The sequence below is a fragment of the Balaenoptera musculus genome, chromosome 9 (genome assembly GCF_009873245.2).
Source record: "Balaenoptera musculus isolate JJ_BM4_2016_0621 chromosome 9, mBalMus1.pri.v3, whole genome shotgun sequence".
Lineage (NCBI taxonomy): Eukaryota > Metazoa > Chordata > Mammalia > Artiodactyla > Balaenopteridae > Balaenoptera > Balaenoptera musculus.
The window spans coordinates 3245618-3270451 of NC_045793.1; the positions used below are offsets into that span (position 1 = coordinate 3245618).

Here is a 24834-nt window from a genome sequence, read left to right on the forward strand (position 1 = left end):
GCTGTGACGGAGAAGGAGATGAGAAAGTGTGACATTAACATTCTGCGATTTACACTGCATAGGAAAAGCATCACCGCGTTTAGCTTAGGAAACTGGAGAAGCAAAAAACCTGAGGCCCGCGTCTCAACAGCCCTGACGGAGGCGAGTTTTTCCTTGTCCTTGAAGCTAATCAAGCCTGCGGAAACAGCATCACCAAATGGACTAAACGAGATTTTCAATTAACTCAAACAGATGGCTTAAATTTTCCAGGTGACTTTCCATATCAATTCAGAGAGTTTGCTGGACCAGGCCCCAGGAGGCTTGGCACGGATGGAGCTGGAAGAAAACAATGAAATGCCTGGGTCTTCGGCAGAGAAGACAAAGCAATAATCGCAATGTTTCTTCTATCCCAGCAAGAATACCATCAGCCAAATTGATTCGACTCCCCGACCAGCGCACACTAAGGACCCACTCCCCTAGGAGGGGCCATGGAGAGCCAGGCCTTGGGACCAGCTGCATGAGAAGGAAGGCCGCTCCAGGGCGGGGAGCGAGAGGCAGCAGGCAGCCCTGGGCTTGGCCTGTCCACCTGAGGACCTCACAGCATTTTACACATCACTGGAGACAGAAGAGCTGAAAAGAACCTCAGCGGGATCCTGCAGAGACCCCAGGCAGGTGGGTCCTGCCAAGGACGGCGGTGGAAGCCACCACAGGAGGAGTCCACGCCATCACGGACCAGTGGATCCAAGTGCCCGTGTGCCTCGCCCTGAGCTGGGCCTGTGGAGGAGTAAGAGTGGCTGAGGCCATGGTTCCTGCCCTTCCGGAAGCTGCCAGAAGCTACTAATAATGTAGAGTTTCGTAACTGAATAGTGAAGGCTCAGGCTGGAGTCACGGCAAAATGTGGGCTGGATATCTGCTGACCCTCAGAATGGATCATTCTCAACTTAACTGGGCCCACGTATAGACTTGCAGATCTATAAACGGGTGGATCCTGGTGCCATTCCCTTCTCCTTCTGAGTCTCCCATCAATATTCTCAACAGAGCGAGGTTTAACGCTGATATAAGTGGACTCTGGAAGTATAACCAGTCCCCAGCCTGCTTGAACTTTGGGACAGAATGAAATTGATATTCAGACCCTTTCACAAAGATAGATTTTACTCAGTTCTTTTGATTAGGAAATAAGATCCACCTACAGCCTTTAATAACAAGACAGTTGCCTTTGTCAACATGTTCCACCAAATACACGGTTGTTATGCCAACTGGGAGATTTGGTTCATTGGAACAGGATTCACCACTCAGTTCCTGGAGCTGGCAAAAGACAGTAACGCTCTAAAATAATGCTCTGAAAATGGGGCGCCATTCACAAGAGGTCCGATTACATGGATTTTCTTGGAAAGACTGCATCTGTTCCTCCGAGGGGTGCCCTCCGAAGCCTGCCACGTGCCCGGCCATGTGCTCCCTCTGGACATGTGTGGCGGACCAGTCCTACCTGCCCCCCACCGCCCCCGAAGCCCAGCCTCCGGGGAGGAGAATCTGGGCCTGACATAAGGCAAGAAAGAGTAGCACTGGTTTGACTGGTGTTCCTTTCCCAGAAAAACCACATCATAAAGCAGTAAGGAAAACTTTAGAAAAGGTACCTTTTTCTTGGATGTTTAGATTAGCAGGAAGATAAATCTGAGCCTACAGAGACCATGTAAATGGACACTGGTCTCGTTACTATCGCCTTCACATAACTGAGGGAAGGGCGCAAACCTCATCCGTGGATCCTCAGGCGGCACCATCTCCAGGTCGTGCGTGGGTCCATTGAGGCCAATGACGTGCAGGGAGATACTGGGGTTTTCACATCCAGCCTGGGAAGTAAAAGGGGACAGAGATGTGAGTGAGCCGTCTCCCGCCTGGACTGGCCTGGGCACTAAGGCTGCCAGGAGATTCACAAGAGGCTCAGCGTGGGGAGGACGGAGTCCTTTAAGAGGAAGCTACTCATCCCTGCTCCCCCTCCCTGGACACGCACTGGCCTGGCAGGGCAGGAAAGACAAGGCTGCTGGGTCTGGCGGCCCAGGCTCCTCTGCCCCCACAGACGGAGATGCTGGGGTGAGGGAGGGACTCAGGCCTACACACGGCAGGCGTCAGATGGGTCACCAGCTCATGCCTCCGATTTGGAAGTGGGCGTCTGAATTCTGTTGGCCAGAATATGCTGACTTTCTATTAAAACGTGAAACCCCAAATCCTGAGCCATCTGGGCTTTATAATTCCAATTTCAGAGCACCTGTCCCAGAGTTCACTGTAAAATCAGGGGGCCTGTACCTTTCTGGATTTCAGGTCATTACATCACTCCTGGATTGGGGGGGCTCTCATAAAAGGATTCATTCCATTTCTAGGTGATCTCTGGCTTCCAGCCTCCTGAACCGTGAGAAATAAATGTCTGTTGTTTAAGCCACACAGTCTGCGGTGCTTGTTACGGAGCCTGAGCTGACTGATACACCTGGTGTTTCCTTTCTCAGGCTTGGGACTCTGGGGACATCACTGGCCTCGCTTGGACATTGTCGCCCCTCTTGCTGCAAACTGCAGGCTGGAACGTCCCGTATTTCTGGTATACACGGCACGTGGCATCAGCTCCCAGAGCCCTCTGATGGCTTGGAAGCTGAGGCCCAGGGCTCACTGGCAGAGGCTGGAGGGGTCCTTCCAAGGCAGCCCCGGGTGGACGTGGGGACCCTGTCACCAGGTGGGTGCAGGCAGAGCTGCGTCCACTCTCTTGGGCACCAGCCTCTCTCCAACTGAGTGGGCGGTAGAGGTTTCGGCACCAGGCCCTCCCTTCGTGCCAGGACGCTGTGACTTGCTAACAAAGCGGGCTTTGGCTATCCGTTCCCTGCCCCACTCCTGCACCCTTGCTGTTCTGCTGGCTTTTTGTGGGAAGCAATTAGAAACAGTATGGGTCAGAACATGACCAAGGATAGAACAGCCCAGGCCCAGGGGACCAGGCGCAGACAGGGGTCTTTCTGACCTCCCAGAATTTAAAAAAGGAACTAGAGGACAGGGTGCCCCCCGAGTGGGCAGTGTGAGTTTTTGTCACCACGGACTCACAAGGGAGGTAATGTATTTTGGTTGCAATGAAGCTTAGACAAATGATTAACGGTAGTTCCATTATTTAAAAGAAAGTAAACCTGCTGAAAAATTCAACTGAGCAAAGATGGGAATTTAATGCAATGTAATGGGAAATAATTAATCTTGCCTCTGTTTACTGCACTGCTCATAACACGTCTGATTATCACAGCTCCACGCTGGGAGTCGGCTGGGCGGGGGAGCTGATGAATAATGCAGAGCTATCCTGCTGCTGCTTCCCGCCTACCTTGGGGTAGTGGTAGGACTTCACGGTGGGGTAGACGGAGCCGGTGTAGGTGGGCAGCTCCATGACTGGCACCTGGGAGTCGTTGATGGTGGCGTAGGCGAGCCGCGTACCATCTGGAGACCACCAGTGGGCGATGTGGGTCTTCAAAATCTCCTCTAAGGGAAACAAACAAAGCAGAGGAGTGTGGATGGCATGGATGGAGTATCGGCCAGGGCTGCCAGGGCACCACGGGAGCTGGACAGGAAATCACGAGCCCCCTCGGGGACATTTAACTTCTACAGCCTCTGAGGAGGCTTCCCTGTGCCCGGGATACGCCTTCATTTCAGAGGTGCCTGGTCTGACCACCAAACCCTAGCACAGCAAACCCAATCAATCAAGGCCCAACCGAACAGAGGCTAACTGTCTAAAAACCATTTTTTGGGGCACAAATTTGAGTATGATGAGCCCAGCAAGTCTTTTCTGAATTGACTTATTATTGTTCTGTTGTGGGTTATTATTTTAAGATGATCAGAAAAAGAGAATTAGAGGAGATATATTCACTCTGAAGCAGGGCACACCCAGGCAGAACCAAGTGAGGAAGTAAACTGTGTTGCAGGTTGAATCCCAGAAAATCGACTTGCAGGAGACGCCTAGGGATCGCGCCGGCACACAGACCCCCTCACGCAGAGCCGTGCAGGAGCGGAAGGTGTTCAAAGGCCAGCAGGCTCCGCACTCTGAAGCACGGAGGTGATTTCACTCCGCATGGCAGAAACAGAATGGCCTTCTCTTCTGCGGGACCAAAGAGGAAACAGCAATCCTCTCAGGCTTCCACCAGGAGCACCCATCACTCCTGCCCGCCCCAAAGAGTCTTGGCTAATTAGAGTTTTGACTAGGGATGAGTGCTGTAGGATCTGTTATCTATTCTGGAAAGAACAATTCTACTGTGTCTTTTGAACAAGCCAAGAGAAGACACTTCCCAGGTACAACTCGTTAGAGTGCTAGGGTCACAGGAGCGTCTCGGTGCGAAACAGCTCTAAGGTCGGCGGATTCCTCCTTGTACACGCTCTGTATTTTTATAAACCAAATCCCCCTAGGTTTGTTTTTAAAATAAAGACCAATACAGCTCTATAATCACATACTGTGAGTCCCATTCACCGGTCGTTATTAGGTGTAGACCATAAACCGGCTCTGTGAGCCTGTGGGGACAGAAAGGTAACTGAGGTGCCTGAGAAAACAGAGTGAGTGCACCAACCACACAGGGTAGGATGTGAATCGGAGTAGAGCCGAGGGGTGACGGCCACCGGAGGGAAGGGTCACAGAGATGAGAGAAGCAAAGCAGCAAGGCCAGGAGCTGGGCCAGCCTGATGGCCCGGCCAGGGGGGCACGGGGATTTGCCGGCTGCAGGATGGAGACGGCGGGGGGCAGGGGGGCCGGGGCGCAGGGCCGCGTCAGTCAGGGCCCTGCTGCAGTGGCTACAAAAGCATTCCACAGCCAAGTTCAGGACTGAAAGTGGGGCACTGCAACTCCTTCTCCCGGGAGACTGGCCGACCAGGCAGTTTGTCCCTCCATCACTGGCTCCACTGGCCTGGTTTCTCGGTACGACAAGCCCCCATGTTGCGTGGGACCTGCAGTAGCAATGCTAGGAGTTATTCCCTTCATGAAGTGCTGGCCTCCCTCTAAATACGTCTCCCTGGCCCTCCGAGGGCTTTCCTCCAGGCCTGCTGGCAGCCTGCAGGGACCCTGACCCAGGGTGACCCAGGGTGACCCAGGGTGACCCGGGACCGGCACCAGACAGTGGAGTCTCATCCACCACGAAGCCCCTGGCATATCTGACTTCCCATCACCCGGACACATCCCAGGCTGGCAGCACAGCTGATCAGTGAAGGATGGTGAGGGGGCCCGAGTCCTGGGCTCTGCCCCCGTCCTGCCATCGACCGCGGAGGCCCTGAACAAGCCCCCAGCTGTCAAACAAGGGGCACAGCGGCTGCCTCTAACACGTCCTCCCTGACAGCGTTTTGTGACCTTGCGGCATCCGAGAAACGACTCAGCAGCTTCTGCAGAGCCAATAAAAACCCAAAGGTCTGCTGAGGGGCGGGGGGGAAAGGAAGTCAGCCAACTCTCCAGTGCTTGTAATGTTCCAATGTCTTCGGCGGCCAGCAGAGTGACTTTCAGGTGCGGGTGTGGAAGGAGGGGATGGAGAAATGACTTTATCCAGCACCACCTGACTCGTCTGGTCGGCGCGTGTGGGACAGTGGGCAAGAGACTCCAGCAGATGGTCAGCTGGAAAAAACAGGCACCATTCGCAATGCACCTTCTGGGTGGTTCTGCTCCATGGCGTCTGTGCTGCAGGGCTGGGAGCGCGGGGACATCGGGGCACGAGGGGAATCACTGGCAGTGAGTGGGACACAAGGGGCAGAGGGCCAAGGAGGTGGCGTCCACCTGAAACCAGCCGCGCGAGCCTGGCCACGGCTCTCACGGCACATTCATTCACGGCCAGAAAATCCCCACAGAAAAGCGGTGGGTGCAACAAAGGCTTCTAGAAGAGGCAGCATCGCACAAGAGCAAGCAGACAACACAGTCCTGCTGACACAACTCTTCTGAGGCTTCTCTTTGACCCCGAGCGACCTCCTGAAATGGGAGGGACCGCAAGTCAGCAGCCCTGAGGGGTCCTGCCACCTTCACCCCCAGACGGGCCTAGGGGTGCAGGAGGGCACTGCTGGCTTCTCATACACCTGTCATGTGTCCACCTCATTTCTAGAACTTGCCCTCAGACCAAAAGGAAACGCTCCTGCTTTGGTCTGGTCAGTGCAGGGCAGGGGGTCACACATGCAGGGGTGAGAGAGACAAAATCAGGGGAGAAGGGAGGCCTGATGCTGGGCTGACAAGTACTATTTCTGTCCCTTCTGTCAGCAGATGCCAGAGTATTTCCACTGAGCTCAACACACTGCTCAGAGAACACAGATGCAGAAAAGGACCACAGGCTTCAGACAATAAATGTGCTGGTCGGAAGGGAATCTGGAAACCACACAGTTCAGGGATGACGAATATCTGGTGTGTGTGTTGGCAAATGTTCCTTTCAATTCCATCCCACAGCAAGATGCTCACAAATAGAAAAGAAATTCCTCCATGCCAAAGGCTGGGCCATACACAAAGGGTGGCTGCAGTTTATTTTCCCCAAATGCCCTTTAACACATTGTTCCTTGGTGTTTTTATTTTCCTGTGAGTTAGCTGCTCATTAAAGAGATAAAGTAAGGATAAGAAAGTACTCGGAAAAGGACCAGGCAAATGAAATCGTGACATTTTTGTGTTAATTGAGAATGTCCCTATTCTCCAAATGTTTTCTTCAGGCTTCTTGCTTAATGAGGCAGTTGGCTTAAATGCCATGAATCAAATGTAGTTTACGGACAGAGTTTTGCAGGGAAAAAAAAACCTATTTCATCCACTGAATTAACTGCATGAACACTTGGCTTGGAACAACAGGAGAAACTTGCCTTTCTGAGCAAGTACAAATAACTTGTGAGAACGGGAGGATACAGCTTTCCTTCCACCTTCCCTGTCCCATCCAGGGACCTTCTCAGAATCAAGTAAGAAAGATACATTTGGGGACATTCACTTGAAGAGGCAGAAATTTTTATCCATGCAGCTGAAGCTCACAGTAGGATCTGGGCCCATTTCCCTCATTTCTTGTCATCGTATCTCAAAGAAGCCAACTCCACTATGTGAATGTTGTCATTCACGCCACACACGTTAAGGGCATATCCATATCCGGAAGGACAAAATCCCCTTTGGGTTCAAGGTGATGAAGGCCAGTCCAGCCAAGAGGAGGAATTTTCGAGTTTTCCAGATGCAGAATAAGAGGGGGCCCCCAAGGTCGGTCCACCATGGTTGCCCGGAATCACTTAGGGAGGTTCTCAGGGCAACGCGGGAATGGTGGGTGCTTCCCGTCACAGACGCTCGGGCCCACTCCAGGCAGCACAGTCAGTATATACTGGGGTGGGGGAAGGGCACAAGCCCCTTCTAAGCAAAAGCTCTGCGGGTGACTTTCGTGTACCTGCCGGTTAATATGTCACATCTGATCAAACAGGCACTGCATTCTGTAAATGCATGCCTGTGGTCTGCTGACAGAAAAACGCCACCTGCCATTTCAGTAAACAAAGGACGCAGCTGTCTTAAAGCCACCAGCCACTGCAGCCCACGGTGCGCCCTGAGGGGGATCCAGGATGGAGGAAAACAGGGTACTGGCCCTAGATCGTGACGATGCGTATCTGGGAATAATTTCAGCGAGACCAGACTCCGGCATCTTCCCATACACAGAAATGCCCTGCAAGCATCAACTTGAGATGTCTGGTTTTTGTGATTAGCAGTACTTCTTTGATATGTGATTACATGATTTTTTCCAGCAAAAACTCCGGCATATCCTGGTTCCTCCCTTTCCTCTTTGGAACAGTCCCTCAGAGCTATCTGAGAGGCTGTCTCCCAGGCTATAGTCCTCAGTAAGGTCCTTGAGTAAGACACAACTTGCATCTTTTTTTTTTTTTAAAGATTTATTGATTGATTGATTGATTGCTATGTTGGGTCTTCGTTTCTGTGCTAGGGCTTTCTGTAGTTGCGGCAAGCGGGGGCCGCTCTTCATTGCGGTGCGCGGGCCTAACTTGCATCTTTTAGGTTGTGTGTTTTTTTCAGCTGAAGGTCTTATTAGCATATAGGAAACAGGCTTCCAAATTATTGGGGGGGTGTATACCTACTTGAACAGAAGAAGAGTAGGTTCTGCTTAAAAGTCTGTTGTAGGTTGAACTGTGTCCCCCTAAAAGATATGATATCCTAATCTCTGGTACCCATCAATGTGACCTTATTTGGAAATGGGGTCACTGCAGATGTAATTAAGATGTACATTAAGATGAGGTCATACTGGAGGCGGACGGGGGCCCCTAACCCGATATGACTGGTGACCTCATGAGGAAAAGTAAAGAGACACAGAGACAGACAGGGGACAATGCCAGGTGACGGCAAAGGCGGAGAGTGGGGTGATGGGTCTACAAGCCAAGGAACAGCAAGCAGGCCACCACCAGAAGCTGGAAGAGACACCCTGATTTCAGACTTTCAGCTTCTAGAACTGGAACAATACATCTCTGCCGTTTAAAGCCATCCAGTTTGTGGTCTTTTGTTATCGTAGCCCCAGGAGCCCGCACAAGGTCATGACTGTACTGGTTGCCATAGAAGCAGCTCCTTGCTAGGAGAATGCTGGTAGGAGAGAGTCCGCTGAATTCTGCCCTGAAACTCAGCAGGGTGAATTTCTAAGCCAGACCTGACAAGGATGGGGGTGCCCGCTGGCCTGAGCCCTAACAACAAGCTGGGCTGGACCTGGCCTCCCTCTGCCCCCGGCGCACACGCACACACGCACACACGCACTCACACACACACGTCTGACGCTTGTGCTGGGCTGCCTCCTGCAGGCCCTGGCACGGACCGTCCCAGCCTCCACTGGGCGGATCGAGCTGGCTTGTCTCAGCTTCCACCCAACATGCTGGGGACCTGCTGTGACTGGGACCCTTCCTGAACCCCAGTCAGGTTCAAGTGCATTTTCTGGTTTAACATGTGCCAGACCCCGCTGCAAGCACTGTGCATGGGACAACTCATCTCCTCACAGCCCTCACGCTGCTAGATAAATCGCTCCTTTTCAGGTCTAATCCCCTGCAATTACACGCCGAGGTTCCGCCCACCCTCCCGGACCGGACCTGGCGCGTTACTGCCGAGCGCTCCCCGCGCAGCCTTCAACCAGGAGAGTCACCAGCAGTCACCACAGGGACACAACAGCAGCAGGAGTCTCAGTGCCAGGCTCGGGGTCAGAGCCACAGCCCGAGGCTTCCTCGCTCCTCTGACGGCCGGCTCTCCTGCCCGGATCCCTCTCCCGCCCTGTGCTCCCCCGAGGCCCCACCACACCTCCACTGTGTCTGCTCACGATTGGCAGAGAAACCTCCACCGCCCCTTCCTGAGCCTGGTGATCAACAAGTAAATGTGCGTCTGAGGGATGTCATGTTTTATTCTACAGCCTTCACCCTCGCCACATACTTCACTTGCCTTTGCTAATCTTGGATACTCACAAGAACCCTGGATTAAGCCCCTTTTTACAGCTGAGAAACTGGAGGTTGAGAGAAATTAACTTGATGGAGTTAAAGACTGAGGGCTCGATACATCCTAAACCCTATGCCAGAGCACGGGAGAGGTGAAATTCTGTAGTCTGAAACGTAGTAAACAAAGTATGACCACCACTCCCACCCCTCACCCAAGTGAGCAGAAACCTCAGGAATGTAGGGGTTGGGGACACAGAAGGTCTCTTTCTTTTGGGGGGAAATTAGAGAAAGCTCTTGGGGAGGTGGCATGCGACCTGTTCCCCAATAACCCATCCTTTCTTTTAGGAAAGGAAGCAATGAATCACAGCTGGGCACATGGTCTTCCAGAATAAAGACCCTTCCCCGCCTCCCGTGTATGGGGGGAGGAGGTGTGAAGTCAGGTGTGAAGGGGGGAACTCTTGCCCATGGGCTAGGACAGAAGGTCTGAGTAACTCCAGGTCCTCCTTTAAAGGAAAGGGGGTGGCAGCTACTGCCTCGTCCCTGTCCTGCTGGCTGGAGAGCAGACACAAGGTGAGACTTTGTAGACCAAGCAGGTGGCAAACGCCATAGTATGGACCTAGGGGGTCCAGAGTAGGTCACAAAGTTCCTGAGGTCCTCAACGTCAGACAAACCCACAGAGCTAGAGATGTAGGTCAATGTCACTCGCAAGTAGAAGACAGAGTGCCAGCCATCTGGGGGGTCTGCAAAGGACCCGCGCCCAGGAAAGGACACTTGCTCATCTGTCTTCCGACAGTACTTTAACAAGGAAGAGAGACTTCTACTTCCACTCGCAAGCTGAGGCCAGACCTGCAATCCCCCAGGGGGTGGCCTCTGCACCAGATGCCGGAAAACGAGGGTCCACAGGGGTGATGGAGGGTCGTGCAGACCTGGAAGGGCGTGGGGAGAGGCAGCGGGGAGAGACAGTGGGTACCAGGAGGCCGGGGACAGAGGCAGGCTTGCGTCTCCCCGACTGCTGCGGCCCAGGCTTCCCCAGGCCGACAGGCCGCTCAGGACTGGGTCTGGCTGAAAAGAACCCCAAGGCAGACGAGGGGCCGCAAACATGAGACAGAAGGGAAATGAGAGGCTTCAGAGCCCTTTGGGGAACCTGCTGCCGTGTTCTCTCAGGGCTCTTCCAACGCACGTGCTCCTGCAGGACCGGCTCCTGCAGCCTCACCTTCCTGGGGCAGGCGGGAAGGCCAAGACCCATTTTTATCCGGAGCAGGAGGCTGAATCTGACCCCGCACACACATTTCTATGAGCTGTGCAGCTCGGGAGGGGGGAGGGGTGCAGAGACACATCTACGTCCTCTCTGCGTTTCTGAATGGCCGGAGGTCACAGACAGCCCCGCTGCCGGCACGGCAAGACCAAGAACGCTCATCCTCCTGCTTCTGATTCAGCTGTCTGCCACTTCTCCACTTCAGTTGTTTCCCGGTATCTCATGCTCCAGCTCACTACTGGGGCGGGCCAGCTGCACCATGAATCCCCTGCTGCCTGGATTTTCTGTCGAGAATGCAGTAGTCAGGAAGCAGACTGTGTTTTCTTAGAGATACAACGTAAATTCATAGACTGCCTCCAAAAGCAGAAAGTAAGATGTTCCTGAATTTATAACTGCTGCAGAAGTGGCTAGACCATCGCTTAAGGCAAGAGGTTCACAGGAGGCCTTCTGTGTCTATGGCTTCCAAACCCCCAGTCTCGTAAGCTTGACCGATTACCTTTTATTGTTTTCCCCGAGGCCCTGTCGGCTCCTGTGCCACACTTGGTCCATGAATTTAACTACCGGGTGGACTCATCTGGGGGAGATCTTCGGGTGCACAGCCACTTGGAGTAGACAAACGTCAGAAGCATCTTCCAAGGCTGAACCCATAAAACCCTCTTGACATCCTTTTTGGGTTATTAATGCTCTTTGTTTCCCTGGGGGGTCATTTATACCTTAGTACAAATTCCTCTACTGAGCTCGACACCTTGCTTAGTGTGGCAGACAGTATTTTCCAAAATCGGCCCTGGCGACATTTCCGGGACTTGACGCTCTCCCATTAATAAGAGGTGAGGCCTTGGTCCCTTCCGCTGGACCCAGAGCAGTCCTCTGCAGCCGCTGAACCAACAGGATGCAGCACAAGTGACGTATGTGGCTTCTAAGGCTGGGTCATGGGAGGCCGTGTGCTCCCGCCCCGGGCTCTCCCTGCCCTGGGCTGCTCCCCGCCGAGACCGCCCACCACACTGTGGGAAAGCCCAGCCACGTGTCAGACGTCCCCGCCAGCACAGCTCGGGGCCCAGCTGGCAGCCAGCATCAGCCCTGGGACGCCTGAGGGAGCGCACCTTCAGGTGGCTCCAGCCCAGCCTCCCAGCTGGTGCGGAGGAGAGAGGAGAGCTGTGCCTGCCAAGCTCTGCTCACCTTCCAGGGGCCACTGTTTAAGCCTTTGCCTTTGGACCCCTGAGAACAAAACAACTTCAGCTAAGAAAAGCTTTGAAAAGAAAGATGGCCAGGGGAGGAGGAAACCGGGGCTGGTGGGTTGGGCTCCTGTTCCTGCATGGTCATCTTTCTGTGGGTTTTCCCTGCTCTTTCCTCTTCACTTTCACCGTGGGCACTTGAGGGACCTTCTGTTATCATCATGGAATACACATCAGCCTGGGTCTTTGGAGATTGGTCATCAGGGTCCCAACTGACGGAGCAGAAGCTCAAACGCAAGATGAGCCTGGACCAAACTGATGTGGCCACTGTGGTACGGCCTTGTGTCTGGTGTGCCCGGGCACCTGGTGACAGAACCGGCTCGCCATCAGGGAAACCTCAGTGTCCATCACCCTCGCCGCTGGTCCTGGTAATTGGAGGAGAGAAACAGCAAACGGCTCACGCTCCCTGGAGGGCCCCGGCGGGTTATCTCTGCCTCGCGGGAACAGCAAGCCGCAGGGGATACACTAGCTGCTCAGGGCAGGAACGTTGCTGCTTTTTCATTGTTCATTTTGTAAAGCGCCTGCAGAAGTTACGTTGCCTGCCACAAAACAACCCCAAACCGACCCCCACTGAAGTCCTGCCCCCTCTTCTTTTTTATAATTAATAAGACCTTGGCGAGGATAGTAACGCTAGGAAGACAGGGCTGATCCAGGCAAAGTGAAGAAGAAAGCGGCGGTTACCTCGTCTGGCAGCCCTGACACAGACAGCACTTCACTGTGACCCCTCCTCTAACCCCAGGTCTGGGCCAACCATTCTTTCCTTCTTCCCATCAAAACTTACAGGCAAAACGTTCATGCGTGTGTGTCCACGTGCGTGCGTGCGTGTTTCAGTAAGTTTTCATTTACCCCTCCAAACAACCACTCCAAGTAGGTACCATTATTACCTTTATTTTTCCCTTAGGGAACTTAAAAGGGATAAAAGTTTAAATAATTGGCTCAAACGACACAGCTAGTATGTGAAAGGAGTATATCTGTGGAAAATACTGAAAGAGACATTTATCTTTGGTATCTTCCCATCTCCATTCTGCTTTTCTTACCACTCTCCCACCACAGCCCTGGTGCCCACCTGTGATTCTGGATCCCGTGCGAGCCACTGAACACGAAATGAAAATGAACTTGGCCAGCAGATCTCCAATCATCCCCCCACTGCTACTCTCTGCAAGGCCAACTGCCAGGTGGTCAGGCAGCCCTGGAGAGAGTCCGCCATTTGTGCCCTGGCGCTGACCAGAAATGGTTTAAGTTCAGCTCCTGAAACGTGGTCCATTTAAAAGAGAACGTTCCACCACAGTACTCCTGGATGGTAACTTAATAATCTGTAATAGTGACTGGTTGAGGTAAAATGTATTATCAACCCTACAGCGATTTTTAATTTCCTTAGACAGTCATATTTTTCTTCCTGGTATTTTGCCAAAGCTGATCATCCTGTTAATAATATTCACAAGAAAGTTAAAAATGACTGACATTCTGAAATTGGAATTTTAATTGGATAGTGACTTAACTACCAACTGAGATTTACCGCCGTTTATATTTATGAAGAATCCGTTTCTTAAAAGTGCTGACTCTATTTTGTCCTCTTCTGAAAGTTAGAATTTTTCACCACAAAGCAAAATTATAGCCTTAAAATTATATGTAACATTTCTTTTATACATTGACTTCAGCTTTAAAATTAGAAGACGAGAATATTTCCTTTTAGGATGCACTGCAGAGAAAGCTCATTACATTCCATATTTTCAAAGAAAATCCTAACAGAGCAATAGTCACCTTAATCAGCCTGAGACAGTCTGCATAACTATTTCTTAACATCAGTGAAAACGTATTTTAAAAATAATGGATATCAAAAACAATGTGTATCAGGAAATTAGGTCTCAAGTTTTTGTATTTCTTTCTAAAAAGGAAAGTTAATTAACTGTGAATTATAAACAGCACTCGGAACAGTTTCCATACCTAACTGCATCAAATTATGAAATAGTCTTGGTTCTATTGTTCAAAGAACGAGAGGCTGCCTTTTGACTTGTACAGATAGGTCCTGACTAGGGAGACACAGCTCAGAAATTCGGTGTGAACACGGGGAGGGGAATCCCGGTCACCCCAGGTACGGTCACACAGTGGTGCCGCGCTGCCTTTAGCGTGGACGGGGGACTGCAAAGCAGGCAAATCCCTGAGCTCAGGGCCAAGCCACTGCCCACAGCCCACCTGTTCCCGCCCCCTGAATTTCCCGGGCCTGCACCTGGCCTCAACCTGCAGTCGCTCAGTGTGCCTCGGGATGAAGATGTGAGGTCCCAGTTCCAGGTGGGAAGGTGAGCTGTACTCTGCCCCAAGCCCAGACCACGTACCTGAGCGGAGAGTTCTTCCTCTGAAACCAGCTGTGCCCGTGGAGGGGAGAGGATGGAAGAGAGGTGGCGGCGATGGTCCGGGGGAAGCCCACCCCTCCCCCCACCCTTTCCTTCGAAGCAGCCGAGGTGGTTGCCATGGACAGCCTGAGCGGGAGGGCTCCGTGGATTTCACACGGGGACAGTCCTGGGGGGTCAACAGGTGTGTGCTGGTACTACCTGCACACCCAGGCCCTCCCAGGCTGGCCCCCGTGCACCCCGCGTGTACCTTCGTGCGCCTGCGTATAATATTACGCCAAATTACTGAACAATGACACGAGTCCCATAAACCCCCGCCAAGTCCTGTTTTGTAACTTTGGCAACCCAACAATTTAGGGCTACATTTTAGTTGTACAGTGTTCAGAGGAAGGAAAGGCAAGATTTAGAGTCTGGGCGGGGCTGGAGGAGGGGGAGGGGAGGCCTTGGCGGAGCGGGACCAGGGCGCCCCTGGGGAGGCCTCCCACCTCCTGTGTCCAGAGCTGCTCAAATCCACTGAGAAAGACACCCCAGGCCGGAGGGCAACCCGCTCACACGGTGCGCGGCACACAGTGAGTGCTCAATGCATGGCTTGAACTGGACTAAAGAGAGGTGATCAGAGCGAAGGGGGCCCATGCCCTGGGCCCACGTCCGTCCACAGGGCTTCCCCTGCCTTTGACGTGGACCCTACAGGCCTCCCCGGCTCTCCAGCCCAGCCTGCGCGTCCAGGCCCCGGGACAGCCTGAGATCAGAGCGGCAGCGACAGGGCATCGTCCCGCGCAAGTGTCCTGCAAACAGGAAATGCTCCGCAAGTGCGAGCGTGAGAACTACCAGTGGTGGTGCCACAGAAATACCCCCGACGGCCACATTCATGGGGTTCCCCGGGAGCCAGGACGGGAGCTGGGCCGAGCCACCCGTCTTGGTCCACTGCTCACTTTCTGGCAAAACCCCAGCCCTGGTTCAATGCTGGTCTCTGACTTACGCCTGCACCAGTCTGGCTGAATTTGGCTCAGGGAAAACACATAACCAGGCCATCTGGTTTCACTTCGAGTTCATGACCTCTGGCTGCAAGCAGGACTAGAGCTCTTCCTACGCCCTTTTCCGAATCCACCCCTCCTCCTTCCCTCCTGGATAAAGATGTCCTACATGCGCCCTCGTCAGAGCTCCTCCGCCCCTCCTTCTTGGCTTAGTAATCAGAGGGACTGCCGCCAGCGCCCACCACCTCGCCATATGCCCTTGGCTCCAATGGTCACAGACACCTGTCTGCTCCTAGCTAAGACCAACCCCTGCACCAGTGCTCTGGACCCCGCTCAAGCTTACGGCCAGCAGTTGTCCACGCTCTCTCCTCCATCACGGATTCCTCCTCTTCTGCGGGATGGCACCCGTCAGCACACATGACGTGACACCTGCTGCCTTTCCAGCAGCGGCCACCACCTCTCCTGACTGCTCGCCGCTTCCTCCCCATCATCGAAGGCTCCTCAGCCTCCTTTGCTGCTCCCGCCTCATCTCCCCGGGGGAAGGGGCCAAACGGGGCCCATATACTATGTATCCAAATATCCAAAGGTTATACATAAAGCGACTGTCCTATAAAATTCGTTCTATCTCCCTACTTCGAGACCTGCCCAGCCGGGTAGAAACATGGCACGAGGGGAGAGGCAAAGGATGAGAAAAGACCGGAGGGTGATACAAGCCCCCCAGCCACTCCTGCCTTGCTGCATGCATGGTTCCCCACCCCTCGCCTCTGCAGTGGCCTCCTGTTCTCACGGCCGCCCCGCTGCTCAGGACCAGGGCCCGGTTGCACTGGGTTGTCTCAGAGAAGCGGGTCGCCCAGGACCAGGCGGCGCTGGAGGTGGGCTCAGCCTGAGAGGTGGTCCCGGCTGAAAGAGCACTGACGCTGTGTCTACATTTCAACACATTGTGGCTCCCACCTCCTCTCCTTGGAGGGAACAGGAACCCCGTCCCGCCTCCCCAAAAGCTGCTCACTTGCAGACAAGCTGCCCCTGGCCATCCTACACCCAGGTGGGGTCATCCCTGTATGATCAACTGTTTCTGACCATGACCCACCGTCACATATGCACACACACGCCGGGACCAGCGGCCAGTGGCACTGCCCGTTCTCACCGTTTCTTACGCTTTCTGATCTTTTCTCCCTGGTATCGTGGTACCCTTTGCGTTAAAGTCTCTGTCCTCTCCTGCACCACCTACCCCAAGACACTGACTGCACGACCAGGCAGGCCCCGCGGTTTGAAAGACTCTCTGGAAGTAACGCGAATTCAGCCAACCTGCTCTGAGAGATGCCGCTCAGCACCCCACCTCCCCTCGCCCACCCTGGGCATCACCGGGGCTGGGCTGTGGTGGGACGCTGCCGCCTGGGAGTCATGGAAACGGGTCCATCCAACCAGGGCACCAACCAGCGGGGCCCTGACCAAGCCCTTCAAGCCCTGCTGCTTCTCATTCCTCACCCAGGAGACGGGAAGGGCGTGGCCTGGCCCCCGCTTAGCTCTGCCTGCGATACAGGTGCAGAAAATGCTTCCAACCGTTGAAGTCCCGGAGCCCAGGGCCCCTCCCTGCCCCCAGGCACGCTGGCTTTCTGTCTGTGCCCGAGGCCCACAAGCGCCCTCAGCGACGGCCGCAGGTGGAGCATTCACTGTTGAGAATGCTGGGGAAGGTCCTCTCCAGGCCCCCGGCCACAAGGAGCATCGTGTGGGCAGGGACAGGAGGGAACTCTGTGGAGACGGGGAGAGGGGCTCTGGGCTGCACCTGCCCCTGAGGGAAGCCCCATCCTGCCTGTGCTTCCTTTGATTCACAGGACCCCACCGCCCCGTTCTGTGGCTTTTCCACACCTGCCAACATCTCCAGAAAGTGGAAGGGAGGAGGCTTTGGGTTCCAGGTGTCTCCCCTTCACAGAAGACCCCTTAGACCAGCAAACCAAATGGCCCTGTGGGCTGACGGCCTGTGCCCTCTGCCTGTTCACTCTCCTTATGACACGAGATCAGTGAATGGGGGTGACGGCGGGCAGCCCACCTGCAGCCAAGGCACCGGCGTCAACACCGCCTGCAGCTGCAACGTTTGCCGACACGCTATGCACATGTCACCAGAGTGACAACTGCGCACTGTCCCCCACTCCTAGGTCCTGAGCGCCGCTGTCCCCTACCGTGGTGGCCAGTGCTAACAGGCGGGGTGAAGGCGTGCTTCCGGGAGGGTCTTGGACACCCAGGGTCAGAAAAGTGAAATGGAAATCGTTCTATTCGTTACCAACGTGGCATTTTCCGAGAGCAACAGCTGTAACTCGGCGAGAGCCTCTGACAAATGACAGTGGTGCTGGGTGCTGCATGGGTACTGCAGATCCACAAGGCGCCACCTCCCACCTCCCACCTCCCACAGGAGGCGGCTGAGGCTCCTGCCTGGGAATTAATTCGCTGCAGTTCGGACAGCGGGTAAGTGGTGGAGTCGGGCCGGGGCTGCTGGACCCCAAGACCCGTCTCTGCCCACGACACGATTCTCACCGGATGGTCGACTTCACCTTGACAACTGCAGGTTGGCAACCTTCTGAGAGCCTAGGATTTTAGGTCCATTTATGGAAACGCAAATATCTACACTGTAAAAGCAGACAGCGCTGGAAAGCAAAAGCGGAGATCAAGTGGTTCAGGGCCAGTTAAAGAGCAGCTCCTCCAGGGGGTGAGGGCAGCTTCTCCCTCCCCGGGGCCGACGGGTCTCTGCTCTGCGCGAGCTTGGGACGGCGTCGGGGTGCCCTTCCCACTGCCTTCTTCCGGCGCGCTCATTCCTAGCTAACCTTCGACACTACCAGCTCTAAGTGGAGCAGAAACTGAGAGGTCCCGCGGCCCTGGGAATGATGCAGGGTAGGAGACAAAACTCCAGTTACGAGGAGCTGGCCCTTGAGTTAGAGATGGGCTCCAGTGGGAGTCCCCAGCCTCTGAGGGAACTCACTTCTAAGATAAAGACGGTACATTTTAGTTGTGTTTTCTAGGATCAGCAGTTCTTTAATGAATCTTCTCAAATTTGTACAATAGTTGGCAGAAAATTTCAACTTCTTTTTAGAGTGAAAAGCAACAGTCACCATGAGTTAATTCTCCCTTTGCCAAGATCCAAACAGCATACGAAAGTCTAAAATCAAGTGAACTCTGCTCTGTTTCCTCTAATGCGTTTTGGCCAAGTGCAGTCCAAAGGAAAGGGGCTGCCAGAATCTCTCTGTGAATAAAATAACTGCAGGCAGAAATTTCCAGAAGCCTGAGAAGAGTGTGCTAGTACTTCTGGGGTTGGGGGGATCTCACAAGGGAGGGGCTTTGTTAACAAGCACCCAACTGGATCAGGCGCCAAAGGACATGAAGAGAAGGCAGAACCCACCGGGGCTGCGTCCTCACCGCAAACACGGGGCTCCCGCTTTCTCCCGCGGGGAGGCTTTACCTCCTGGTCAAGGGACGGGGCCTCGGGCTTCCTGGGGGCCTCCCAACCCTACAGAGTGGGTCGCCTACAGGTGATGTTTTTGAAGCTGTGCCTCTGGAACTCGGAGGGGAGGTGCCTTCCTGTGAAGACAGGACCCAGCTCAGCACTCTGCCCTGGTCCTCCTCTGACTCTGACCCGCAGAATGTTCTCTGGAGTCTCCCAGCCTCACTCACGTGTGCCTGAGCTCAGCTTCTCCCAGTCTGGCAGCTTCTTCTCTCCTTGATAAATGCTGCAGGAAGGACCACATTCACCACCAGACAACACCCTGGGCTCTGGGGCTAACAGGCCCCACGTGCCCTGAGTTTCACCGTCACCTGGTGCGATGGGAAGAGCAGGTACGTCACCTGCCCTACTAGTGACCCACAGCTCACTGTGTGCCGGGTGCTGCGACCACCCTACTGACATCCTAGCAACCGTGGGGCCGCTTCTGCGATTCCATTTCACAGAGGAGAAAGCTGAGGCCCAGGGACACGGGCAGCTTGCTCAAAGGGAGTGCCCGAGCCTTGACTGGACTCTGGCCTTGGGGAGTGTGGAGTGGACACCTCCCCAGGGTTGTTTCCCAGACTCGCAGGACGGCAGAGGGCGGGGCTGGCTCAGCGTCCAGATTCCTGGTCCACTGCTCGTCCAAACACGGCCGGGGCATGGCCAACCGGGGGCCGAGCCCACAGCCTGTTTCCCCTGCCTGCCCCGGGCGGTCCGGCAGCTCGGGCTCTGGCTCAGCATTCGGGGACTCCATCCGTCTGGGTCACATCCGTGTTAGAGTCATCTTTCAATGAGGCAAGATGCAGATCAGCACAGACGCAGACAGTGAGACAGGGTTTCGGATCATTCCTAAAATACCCGGCCCCGTGGGTTCTCACTGTTAATAACTGCCTGCCACCTACACCCCCGCTGCTGTACAGACTGGGGAAAATCAAAGCGCCGGAGAAATCTGGGTCCTGGAAAACTGCAAAAGACATAAATAACCTGCCTGATATATCTGTACTCGGAAATAAATGGCCTCATTCTAAATACGGAAAATCTTATTTATTCCCGCGGGCATCTGCAGCCTTTTTCTGTCACTAAATATTTTATCCGAGGTGCCGAGAGCAGAATTAAATGGGGAGTTAAAAAAGAACTCAGCGAACGTCAAGCCAGGAGGCGAAAGGAGCTTTTACCTCGCCGTGCTCGCAGCCTACCTCGCTCATCAGCACCGTGTGATTTGCACATTACTCACTGCAAGCATCTCATCATCATCAGAGCCGTCTGCCAGTTCCCGCAGATCAGCACTGGAGTACAGGGCAGACGCACCCCCTACATTCCTGGGCTGGCCACCAGGGGGCAGCATCCCTCCCCGTGTCCTCAGGGAGGAGACATGAGTCTGGGTTTGATTTTTATTCCACGGCATGATCACTCAGATGTTCACTATAACCTTGCTGGCTGCTAATTTGCAGCTTCTCCAAACACCGATAGATTGCCTCAATTCTCCCGTCATCCTTTTTTTATTCTGGGGGGAAGAAGTCAACAAATGCATCTCCAGTGGCTGGCAAGTTTTAAGTAGGAAATTGTCAAGAAGCTGCTCTTGTAGGGTGGGCACCCAAGGCCTTTGATTGCCCTTTGATGACCACCTGCAAATCCGTCTGCCGTGTAAAAGCAACTCGGCCACTCTCGTCATTGTCCCGCGTGAAGGGCGGTGTTTTAGGACTCCAGCGATGCCAAAAGGAGCCAGCCACACTGAGGGCAAAGGAAGTCCGCAAACTTTTGTTAAATCTCTCTTTTGTTGGTAAAATCTCTCTCTGTCTCTCTCTGGCTCTTTTTGTCTCTGTCTCTGCCTTCCTGTCTCTGTCTCTGTTTCTCTCTCTCTCTCTCTCTCTCTCTCTCACACACACACACACACACACACACACACACTCCTTCCTCATCTCCTGCTAAGCATCATCTGTTTTAGTGTCATCTGCTTTGGGAGATCTCAGTGAGGGAAAAATCACTTCCTTTTTCCTGATCCTGTATCATCTGAGTCAGAGTCAGTAAAGCCCCATTACCCCGAGAAGGCCAACTCCCTGGCAGCCTGAAAGGTCTCCTTTACATGGTTTTCAATTCCCCCTTCAGCTTTATGTTCCCTTAATGATTTTTCCAGATTCAGTTAAATCTACAATGAAACGAAAGTAATTATATAAAACTCTAGCACACAGAAAGAGACCCACATGGCCCAGCCTGAGTGGAAAGCGGCTGGACATCACAGCAGGTAGCGAGACCCCTGCCTCACCTGGTCTTCTGCAAATCTCAGCCGTGACCACTCAGGACTGTTTCTCATTTCCGGCTTTCAACCCGCATGGCCACCAAGGTGCAGTGTGTTATGCTCCCTGAAGAGTCCAAGGAAACCTTCCTTTGGCCCAGGAACATAGGGGGACTTCTGGCATGCTGAGGATCTGGGGAGGACTTGCCAGGCGCTGAAGTCTGTGCCTCTGTCCCTAAGTTCTGGGGGCTCTGACCCCAACTCCCTTTAGGACCCAGAGCCTCCTCAGTGGAAGGCAGGTGGAGAGGCCGGAGGCTGGAAGTGCTGAGTGGAAGCAGCCACGGTGCCAGGACAGGAGGGCACTGCCCGCCCACGCCTGCCATCTGCACCTCCCTCATGGGAGGCGGGGGAGGCGTCACTCGTCAGACTTTCCCCAGTGGTGTAGGGGGCGGCCACGCATTTTCTAACCATCAGCGTTTCCTCAGCTATTTCATAAATCTCCCCCTTAGGACAAGCTTATGTTGGCTCACATCTTACAGGATCTCAAATCTGCAAGTGTGCAGTGAAAGACAGAAACTGGAAAAGAGACTGGGAACCAGGTACTGATAATACCATGAGAGAAGGAAATTTGGAAAAAATGTTTAAGGAATTAGCTCTTGAGTTAACTGATTAGTGGTTGCTTGGTTTTCTGATTTTCGTATTTTTACAACCTTAAATCAGAACAGGTCCTTCTGCCAAAGTGTCTAAATGGTGCTGAAGATGTGTACCATATGACTCGGATGTGATTAAACACCATCTTGGTGCATGTGGTTCCTGAATCAGTGCAGGGCGTGGGCCAGGGCTAGGTCTCACAGTAGCTTCCTCACGGAATGGATTCTGTTACATGCAAATTCCTCACATCTGTGTAGGGACATGGGCACAGGGATTTTTGGGGGGAACCCAGCTGGCGGGAAGCGGGGGGAGAATTAACCTTTAACGGAAGTCATGTGATGGGGACAGGAAGAAGTCAGAGAGTGATTAAGTGTCTGAGCCAGACACTTAAAAGAACCGAAAATATAAGGGTGTGGAGTGGATCTAGAACCTTCACTGTCCTGAGGGCTAGGCAGGGCCTGCTTCCTTCTTGAAGTGACCCCATAACTTCCTGGAAAACCGGGCACCTTCCCGGGAACATCTATTTAAAACCCCAACACCTTCCGTGCGCCTGTCCCCACAGCTGTTTGGTTTTTCTATTAATAAAGCAAGGGTCAGATGTACATATTCCTGCAAAAAGAACAAGGTGCTGGATGGGTGTTTTCCATTAAGAGCTGCAAGGTCACCTCCTCTTTGGGTACAGCCGGCACCTGGCAGTTTCCCGGCTCGGGTGCCTATTTTCCATTGAACGGATGAGCCATGGCCTTGGGAGGGAGGTGCTGTGTCCCGGGAGGGGCTGACTCATCAGCTGGAGCCAGAGGGAGCAGATGCTCTGCCCGCCCTGGGGATGATGGGCCCTGGGCTCCGGGACCTGCTCTGGGGCTCAGAGCCACAAGCTTGTGCGGTGGAGACACGGGGCCTGCGTCTCTGACCTCGGGGCCAGTGCAGGAGTCACTCTGGGATAACCCGACACCACGACAGTGACCTTCCCAGGACAGCTCTCCCGCTGCTGGGAGGCCGAGTACGAAGGTGAGGCTGACCTGAGACCTACGCCCTGCAATCGCCTTCCAGGCACGGCCCCAGCTCATAGAACGAGAGACAGGAGTGCATCTTCTCCATGACTCCACGTCCAGGTGGCTCTGACATGGAGAAGCTGAGCTGTCACCTCACCCCCGCCACCCCACACCTTCCCAAGGGCAGCGCTGAGCAAAGAGAAAAGTTATACTGAAAATGCAAATCTTATAGAAAGAAAGGAAAAAGGGGGTAAAAGGAAGAGAGGCAGGCTGCTTCCCTGAGCGCAGACGGTTTCCCCCGGGGGCAGGGAGAAGGCGGGTCAGGATCCCCTGAGGATCGTACTGTCCTTTGGGGGTGCGGAATGGGGCAGGAGACAGAGGAGCCCCGTGCTGGCCCCCCACCCTGCTGTTTGCTCCTCACACCCACCAAGGAAAGCCGCGGACAGGTCAGTAGCTCACTACAAAGTCACCTGGCGCCAATACTGACTTCAGGCTGTCGTGCTGCACGTCCCCGGCACTGACATTTAAGTATGAAAACATAGCGGGGCGGGGAGAAGCGTTATGGAGTTCACTGCACTATGCTTGCAGAGCAGGGAAAAGGAACTAAGGCCCGAAGAGGTTAGGAAGCAGGTACAGTGGCGAAAGGGCAGAGGCAGGAATCTGGCCTCTGAGCCTCAGGTGAAGTTGTTTCGAGCACATACAAGCCTGGAGCCTGATGTGTCTGCCGTCAAGCGTTTGCTGTTTGCATTTTGGTGGAACTTATTAACAAAACTCTCAATACTAGGGCAAATGGTGTCCCATCCTTACGTGATTTAAGGAGACAGACAAGACGAAAAGGAATTGGAATTCCCAAGAGCATCAAGATTTCAGCCACCGATACCCAAATTTCATTAAGACTCTACAGCAAAAAGATGATGATGTGTTTATCTTAATCTCACAATCAATGCATAATTAAAAAGCTTTAAAAATATAACCACTGAATATCATATATTATTTATCAAAATCTCTCAGGATTAGGTAATTAATTGTGAGAAACATTTCTCAAGACCAGTGGGAATTCTTCCCACACGTTTAGAGAATGTTTTCCTCTCAGACTTCTCTTATTTCTGATTTTTTAATTTCACATTGAATTAAAGCAATCAGTTATTTTTCTGAGATACTAACAAGGCCCACGCTGGAGTATCAAGTGCAGACTCAGTTTCTGACTCTGAGGCCCCGGGGCTTGCAGTTAACCAAACAGTGTCACACAATGACCAGCTCAAGGGGGCCTGCCCCTCCTGGGGCCTCTCCCCTGCAGTTGGGGGCTGTCCACTGGGAACCACAGCCATTAATTTACAGAATCCAAGGAGACGCCAAGAAGAAGGCAGCTGGCCACAAGGCACAGGTGACACTGACCAACCTGCCATGGAAGAGGGAAACCCACAAGCTAGTGAGTCTGAGGACTCCCCCCAGCTCTTAGCCATTGAGTGGGAAATAAGGTGAGTCTGCAGTGACAGAAAGCCCCAGCCCCCAGCTGTTTATTGAACAGTCCAATGCAGGCACGTGGCATGTCTATCTGTAGCAGCGCACTAACGTCGCGTGTGCTCTGAGCCGGCAGGTGGCCCTCACCCGGCATCCCCCCGCTCCAAGGTCCCCACACCTCCCGGCGTCCAGCGCGGTGGCATCAGCCTTGCAACCACACTGGTCCCACGGCACTCCCTGGCCGCCCCCTGAACCTGACCCTCCATCTCCTCACCGACTCTGAGGGAGCCCCCATACCCCTGCAGTAACTCCTCTTCTGCTCTGGTCCCAGATTTGGGGTCTGCTGTTCGCCGTCCAGATGTGGAATCTTCAGTGTTGCCTCTGCCGTGCCCGGGTCTCCTGCTGCTGGCACCACTTCCTGGGCCCTGGCGCCGAGTCCTGGATAACGAGTTATGAGCAGGACCGACCGCCAGTGTCACTTCCAGGCCGAGCGTGTAACTGCCAGCGTGCGTCCCTCCAGAACTGAACCCCCTTCTCCACTAGCGCGCTGGGCTGGCCCTGCTGCCCGAGCGGGGGGCGGCCCCAGCAGCCTGGGCCCCTGAGTGGCCACGGGGAGCAGACCCCAGCCCCACCCCCACCCTGATGCGGGGTGCGGAGAGGGGCATGAGTGACCCCCTTGTTTTGAATCAGGGAGTTGGTGTCTGGCTTGCTTTGTTGGTTTGCTTTTGTTATTCCCAGCCTGACCTAGGCTATCCTCTTCCCCCTTCTCTGACCGGGCTTATTTTAGTCCAGGGAGGACGCTGGGTTGCAAAGCACAGGTCACAGGCCCTGCCCTTAGCACTGAACT

At 53.9% G+C, this 24834-nt stretch overlaps 1 protein-coding gene across 5 annotated transcripts in view; it reads right to left on the reverse strand.

Annotated features, from left to right (window-relative positions):
• The window catches only part of DPP6 (dipeptidyl peptidase like 6), a 1079206-nt gene that overhangs the window by 119616 nt on the left and 934756 nt on the right, over positions 1-24834 (reverse strand). For all 5 annotated transcript variants that reach the window (XM_036863614.1, XM_036863613.1, XM_036863617.1 and 2 more), the window contains exons 9-10: positions 3323-3477; positions 1729-1826 (exon numbers count right to left, since the gene is read on the reverse strand). In XM_036863614.1, the coding sequence (XP_036719509.1) occupies positions 1729-1826; positions 3323-3477 (253 nt within the window). The remainder of the gene's footprint in view (positions 1-1728; positions 1827-3322; positions 3478-24834) is intronic.